At 38.5% G+C, this 7,500-nt stretch overlaps 1 protein-coding gene across 1 annotated transcript; it reads left to right on the forward strand.

Moving 5' to 3' along the window:
- The first annotated feature begins 3,440 nt into the window (after positions 1-3,440).
- Positions 3,441-5,346, forward strand: LOC138046335 (putative ATP-dependent DNA helicase Q1). Its single transcript, XM_068892996.1, has 3 exons — positions 3,441-3,652; positions 4,043-5,232; positions 5,324-5,346. Exons 1-3 carry the CDS (start codon positions 3,441-3,443, stop codon positions 5,344-5,346), a joined length of 1,425 nt encoding a protein of 474 aa, XP_068749097.1.
- Positions 5,347-7,500: the final 2,154 nt, after the last annotated feature.

A 7,500-nucleotide genomic window follows, 5' to 3' on the forward strand; every position in this document is an offset into this window, starting at 1 on the left:
TTGGTTGTTGTGTGAAAAAGCAATCCGTTTCTGCGTTTTCATTATCGACTTTGGAGCTGTATAAATTTCCATATAAAGACACGCATTCATTTAAAATCTCTTTGTCCAAGTAGACAAAGTCTTCTCTAACGCAGCAATGGATCTCTCAATTTCGTCTTCTTTTCTCAAAGAATCTCTTTTCTTTGATGCACCGTATTTCATTGACTCCTCTCTCACCTTTATTTTAACCATTTCCCATAATAGGTTTGGATTAAGAAAATCATCTTTTTCACATTCATTCCTAGTTTCTTTTATAATTTAAGAAAGACGTATTGAGTTTCCAGAAGCCTGGACCCCTACTGTTGGAATGCAAAGAAATTTTAATAGTGATCATAGAGTGATCCGTTTTATAGCCTGGTAATATATCTGCACTTAAGGTGTTGCAGAAAGTGCCCTGATTAACCAGAAAAAAGTCTAGCCTACAGTGTATTTCAGGTTTTTTCTGTCGCCACGTGTATCTAGAAGCCAAGGGATTAAGAACTCTCCAGGCATCTACCAAGTGTAAGTTTTCAGAATATTTCGGTATAGCTTCAAGTGATTTCTTGTGTGATCTGGGAATGCCACCTTTTTTGTCTTTCTCAACATCAAGTACTAAATTAAAGTCGCCACCAATTATTATCTCATCGCATTTAAAATCGACTAACTGGTCAAAGACTGAAATAAAAAAGTTAGGATCATCTACATTTGGAGCATAAACATTTGCTAGAGTTGTACATTTTCCATTTGTACTGACGTCAGAAATGATAAAACGTCCTTTGGGATCACTATAAGTCCTTGTGACCTGAAAGCTAAATTTATTGTTAAAAAGTATGGCACCACCTGCTTTTGTACTAGAGCAGCAGCTGAATAAGGCTTGGTAACCCCATTCAGCTCGCCAATCATGCATATTGTCTTCTGTACAATGAGCTTCTTGAATAAAATATATTGACATGTTTTTATGTTTGAGCCAGTTAAAAATTTCTTGCCTCTTCAACTTGTCTCCTAGTCCTCGGACATTAACAGGTCCTACTTTAAGATCCATTTACTCTCTATAACAGAAAGAAAGTACAAAATGCACACAAAAAGAAAAGAAAAGAAAAGAAAAACACTTATAAAAAGATTAATTAGGTCAACCACACAATAACGTGTTGCATGTACTAAAGTGCCTAAATTAGGTGTTTAATGCTGTCGGGGCCCCGGAAATACCGTCAGATGCAGCTAGGCAAGGGTATAAAATTCTTGGAATTTATCACAAGCTCTTTGCAATGTAAATAGTGTGTAAACCTTTTGACCTTAAAGGCTTTGCAAAATGCTAGGCATTATCATACATTTAAGCATAAACCCGCTATCTTTGGGAGGAACCTAAAGAGACCATGACCACCATGACCTGCGCGCGCATCCCCAACTTCTGCTGCTTCAGTAAGAGTGAGTGCATCATTTGTACCTTGAATTTCATCCTGAAGAAGAATGAGGTCTTGCTCCTTAAGTTCTAAAACATCTTTATGATCTTTGTAGGATGTCAAGATACACACGATGCGCTTCACTTCTACATATTTCTCGGAATCTTCCAAAAACCATGTCAGGTTAAAAGGATCTTGCACGAAAACTTTGGTCATCACTTTTTACCTGTTAACTTCGACATTCTCCTGTAGATAGGCTAGTGCGAAGGAGTTCTCAGAGTCACCTTTGTCACCTTTGTCACCTTTAACACAGACTATCTGGTTTGACTCATATAAAAGCTCCGTACCTTCCGTCTGAGGCAAGTGTTGTAATGGATGGTCTCCTAATTTGGTCAAATCAAGTGGCTGGACTTTTGGTGCGTCCACTGAATAGAGATTTATTGGGAGAGTTCCTGGATTGTCTTTGGTGCTCATATTTCGAACAGTTTTTTGGGGAACACTCTTACCATGAACAGCTCTCCAGTTCCTCATCTCACGAACTTGTTGATCAGTTTGTTTGTTTGCCTTCGGAGGACGTAATTTTGGAAGGTCTGATTAGTTTGCAGAGACAAACGTGTGAGGATAGTATGAACTGGTGCTAGTAAAATATGAATACGGAGTAGAACATTGCCTTTTTAAGTGTTCTTTGATAGATCTACTAAATCAATAGTCAAACTCAAGTTGTGAAGGCATGTCACTGCCACCTGCTCTCATTTCAAAAAACGTGTTTTCCACAACCAATGTCAAAATGCTTTTTATGTTAAATCTAGCACTCAACCCAGGGTTAAACCGGTCCAAAAGAGCCTTCATTTCATGCAGTGACTTGAGTAGTCGTCTCTCATCTTCAATGACAATTGAGGAGACAGTTCCTTGAGGGCCCTGTGTTTCACCACGCGTGCCAGTAACAATTTTGACATAGACCTTTTTGCAGACACGGCGACCATTTTGATTTCAATTGTTTCAAAAGACATTAAGGGATGCTCAGGGGGCAAATTAATATGTATTTGCCCCCTGGGCATCCGATAATAGCTATTTGAAACAATAGAAATCAAAATGGCCGCCATATCTGCAAAAAGGACTATTGTCAACACAATACCCTGATGGGCCCATACATAAACCAATAGGTGTCTTCAAAACCTCTCTCTTGTTGTCATCTCTAAGTCCTTACTTCTCAGGCACCACTGTATGTGTCACTGTTTGGGCATTTTGCTCAATAACTTTTCTAACTGAAGGATTAGAATTATGCATGATTGATTCAATGTCTTGACGATCACGATTTCGTACTGCACTTAATGGCAACAATGGTGCAGGCTCAGAATGCAGGTTGTTGTCATTTCTCAACTCCCTCAGCTGGACTAAGTTTATGCAATAATTAGTTACCAAAAGGAACCAGTTTGAGAAACTTTGCCTTTTTCTTTTTGCTACGTGCACAATTCCTGGCACAGGAGATACCGTTGACAAGAAAGGTTCCAACTGCTGTTCTTTTTCGTTCATCATTTGCTCCTGGGCACCTAGCCTGCAGAACAGGCATGATTTTTTGCGTAAACAGAGGCGAACGCGAGGCGAGCATGAAGCGCGGGTGGCGCGCGAGGGGAGGAGCGCTAAAAAATCCCGCCTGTCCGCATACCATTGTTCAAGCTGTTCCGGCGTTCATATATGAACGTGGCTACCCAATTGGTTACTTGACATCACGTGATCCTCGAACATTTCTCAAATTCGACATGGCGGTCTCTGTGGATGAAGCTATTCGGGAATCCCTCCGTTTATTTCCAGATGTGCCGGCTGTTAAGGAGAAACAAAAGAACTGCATCGAACTATTGTTAAAAAGAAAGGATGTACTTGGATTACTTCCCTCTGGCTTTGGAAAAAGCTTGATTTATCAACTTTTTCCCTCCGTCTTTGAAACGATGAATTGCAAGGGAGCAAGGCAAGGGAGCACACGTGCTTGTTGTTAGTGCTTTAAAAGCGATCTCTAACGAGCAAATGGAAGAACTAAATGATCTTGGAATACCAGCATCAGAAGTGGGAATCAGTGAACAAGAAGACTTGAAGATTTTGCGCGGAGAATACAGCCTGATATTCGGAAGTGCCGAGATGTTGTTGAAAAAAGAGTGGTTGGACAAATTCAAGAAATCTAAGTTGATGGGAACTGTCGAACTTCTCGTTGTTGATGAAGCCCACGTATCTCAAACTTGGTGAGTTTTCCTGCAGTTATGTTAAGTTTTGATTGGCAATGTCTGAGACTTGCCCTTGCCAAGATCGCTATTGGTAAGTCATAAAATCGACATGGCAATACCTGCTAAGCTTTAATGTGGATAATTGAGTCATTATGTTAGTTGCATGTACCAAAACCCGCATATTTTGGTGAAAAGGGAGTGATATGAGGCAATTGTAAACGTTAATAATAGCATGTCGAGGGTTAATTTTGACAATGACTTTTTACCCATTTTTGTACTATTCTCTGAATGCTCGTCAGATATTACAAGGAGTATTCTCACTATCTGATTCCCTGCACTGTCATGTAAGCTCTACCATTAATCTATCGATTTTTTTCAGGAACCAAGCCTTCTTCTCTTGTTTTCAAGGGGAAAGTCATCTCACAGAAAAAAAGCTTTTAGAGCAGCGTATGGGGAGCTGAGCACCCTCAGGTCATTTCTGAAGCCTGGTACACCAGTCCTTGCCCTAACTGCGACTGTGGAATGGAAAAGCCGTGTCAACTTGATAAAACTGCTTGGAATTCAAGCACCTGAGATAGTAGACGTATCCATTAACAATGAGAACATCAGATTTTCTGTACAGAAAATCAAGAAAGGACTGCAGTGTTTTAATTGGTTGGTGGCCAAGATAGCTACTCAACAGCAGAGTACCTCAAAAACAATTATTTTTTGCAGAAGCATAACTGACATCTCTACTGTTTTGAGCTACCTTTTGACAAAATTGGGTAGTGCAGCCTATGTGGATCAAGAAAAATCTCCGTTGAAGTGTCTCATTGCAGTGTATCATAGCAACAGCCCCGAAGAGTCTAAAGTGAGGGTTAAGAAGTCATTGAAGCTGAATGATGGCCCCATCAAGATTGTGTTGGCGACTTCTGCATTGAGTCTTGGTGTGAACTTTAAGGATGTGAGGTACATAATTCATTATGGACCCGCACCTGATTTAAGAACTCATCTGCAAGAGGCTGGAAGAGCAGGAAGAGATGGAAAGGCTGCCTTTAATGTTTTATATTATCATGGCCAGCAACTCCGTGTCTGTGACAAAAATTTCAAGGAAAGTCTGAAAGTAACATCTTGCTACCGTGTAGCATTTCTTAAGACTTTTGACAGCACAATGAAACCTCTAAACGAAGGCCACAACTGCTGTAGCAATTGCCGCCAGGCATGTCAATGTTCTGGTGAAAATTGCGCAGTCAGCCTTCCTGTTTTTGAAAGTGTCGATTCTCAAGAAACAATGACTCAGGGAGAACGAATTATCAATGGTACTGATATTGCTGACTTGGAGTCTGTGTTAAAAGAACTACAGGACAACTTGGATGGAAATGTTACATTTTCTATTCTGGGGAACAAACTGATGACTCATGGTTTTTCAGATAATGTGATCAAAGAGATTGTTTATGATGTTCAACACATTTTTACTGCAGAATATCTTATTGAAAACCATCACATTGTATCGCTACCTTTAGCCAGAGACATTATGGAAATTATCCAAGAACAGTTTGAGGACATTGACATTTCACAAGATGAACTTTTTAGAATCTCTCTTACTGATCAGCTGGAAGGTGACATGGGATCATCGGCAGTTTTGGACCACCCCCTCATTACTGATAATACATTATTTGAAAATTACTTTGATAGTTCAATTGGTTCCAGTGGTGAAGATGAACTTCCCGTAAGTGCTGATGAACTTGATTACTATTTTTCAATTGTTTAATTGTTAGATTTGTAGAACAACTGCATCTTTGTCATATGAGTTGTAAGTTATTTGCCTGTATTCTGTGGATGGTGAGAATTTCATTAGCATTTAAAGTGGTACTACGACCAAAAAAAGATTTCTTTTTTTTCTTTGGATTTCAAAACTATGTTAACTAAACACTAAATGATCCAAGTTTTAATTTCTGATTTTAAAAAAACACCTGTTTATTTTAACTGCAATTTTCTTATTTATTGGTCCGCCATTACTAACTTTAAAATCTTTAGAGAGCTGGGTCGAGGAGAAAATGACGTCAAAGACTCACTAGTTTAAGAATGCAATGCATGTGTACGCGGCTGAATTAATATTCAGGACGGGAGTTTCGGGCTTTCAGACTTTTAAACCCGTGTTTTGCATATATAATAAATTGCGTTTACACGCTGAAATTTTAAGCTAGTGAGTAAATGACGTCATTTTCTCTAGATCCAACCCTCTGATGCTCAATCGCTCAGTTTTGAACGTGAGTAATGGCGGACCGTGAAATCCAAAACTTACACTCAAAATAAACAGCCTTCGGATAAAACTCAAAGCTCAAAATTTTGCCAGTTAGGTGTTAAGCGAACACGCTTTCAAAATCTGAAGAAAAAAAGGATATGATTTTTTGATCATAGTATCACTTTAAGCTATAATTTGCTTGACATTTGATTGTCAGATTAACTCATTTTAAGCCCAGCCTCATTTTGGCATGGACTGATTTTTCACACATGTACACTGTGTTACAGTACATTGTATTCAAATAGTGCCCTAATGTCTGAAGGTACATATTTTGTTATAAGGCACCAATAACATTAGTTCAAATTGTCATCCTTTGTGTTTTGAAATCAAATGAGACCCTCCTTCCTCCCTCCCCATAACATGTATTTTAAATGAAACATAACTATTCCACTCTGACCTCTCTACGCTTTAGAATGACAAATTCTTTCTCACTCATTTAACAGTATTTCAGTTTTTATTATCATAGAACATATTTCTTCAAGTATATTACCATTCATGGAACAATATCTCCAAAAATTATTTGTACTACTGAGCAAAGAGAATCTTACCAAAATACAGTTTGTTACCATTGTGCTTTGTAAGTTAAAACACTCCTGTTTTGAATTTAATCAATTTGGTGGTTTTCCTCAGGAGAATATTGCTAGATACTCCCAACTTCTGAATGCCTGGTTATTAGTTCTGCTTCTTGATAAGTAATTAAGGAATTACTGCTCTTTCAGTCGAGGAAAGTATTCAAGCAGACTTTCATACACCTAATTTATAAATACATGGCTTCCCATGTTTTTAGCAACCCCCTTGACCAGGAAAAAAATCTCTGTACTCAAGCCCTTCAAGGATATCTTTGCTAAACTTTGGAAAACTTTCATAACCCACTCTTCCAGACTAGAAGTCAAAGACATTGTCATGCGTGAGATCCCTGACTATTTGAGACACGCTTTCCTCAGCAGCAACTACATTATGCTTGCCACTCTTCTCAGCCATACTGATGTCACAGTCAACTGATGCCAGAGTTTTTTGCATGAGACACGAAGATCTTGCAACCCTTTAGGCATTCACCTCATTAATATTTCCACCAAGTAATCTAAGACATGTCTTAAGCAAATGGTTAAAAAATTCATTCAATAGATCAAGGGGAATGTTTTTACCCTTTCCTCCCTTCCCATTGAAAAATCGATTCCTTAAAAGATAAAATGCTTCTTTTTCAGGCAAAATGGCAAACAGCTTACAAAGAAACAGTAACGTGGTGTATGCATATTTGTCCTTTCTGAATTTTCTGAATACAAGAAGAGATAACTTGATGCAATCCAGCAGTCTTTCTGAATCCCCTTCTCGAATGGCATCATTTATGTCTTCCATAAAAAGACCATAAAAGAGTCTTGTGACATGATAATTGTACTTATGATCTTCATTTTTTTCTTCTGAGGGCTCTTCGTTACTACTGCTGTCAGCAGGGATGTCTTGGTGTTTTTCCCGCTCATGCCTATAAAATAACATATGTAGTTGTATGTAGCAGATACATGAGTAAAAAGGACTTGTTTTGTTGACTAATTTGCTGAAATGTTTTTATTCAATTTAAAAAAAG

The sequence above is a fragment of the Montipora capricornis genome, chromosome 4, assembly GCF_036669925.1.
Source record: "Montipora capricornis isolate CH-2021 chromosome 4, ASM3666992v2, whole genome shotgun sequence".
NCBI classification, from domain to species: domain Eukaryota; kingdom Metazoa; phylum Cnidaria; class Anthozoa; order Scleractinia; family Acroporidae; genus Montipora; species Montipora capricornis.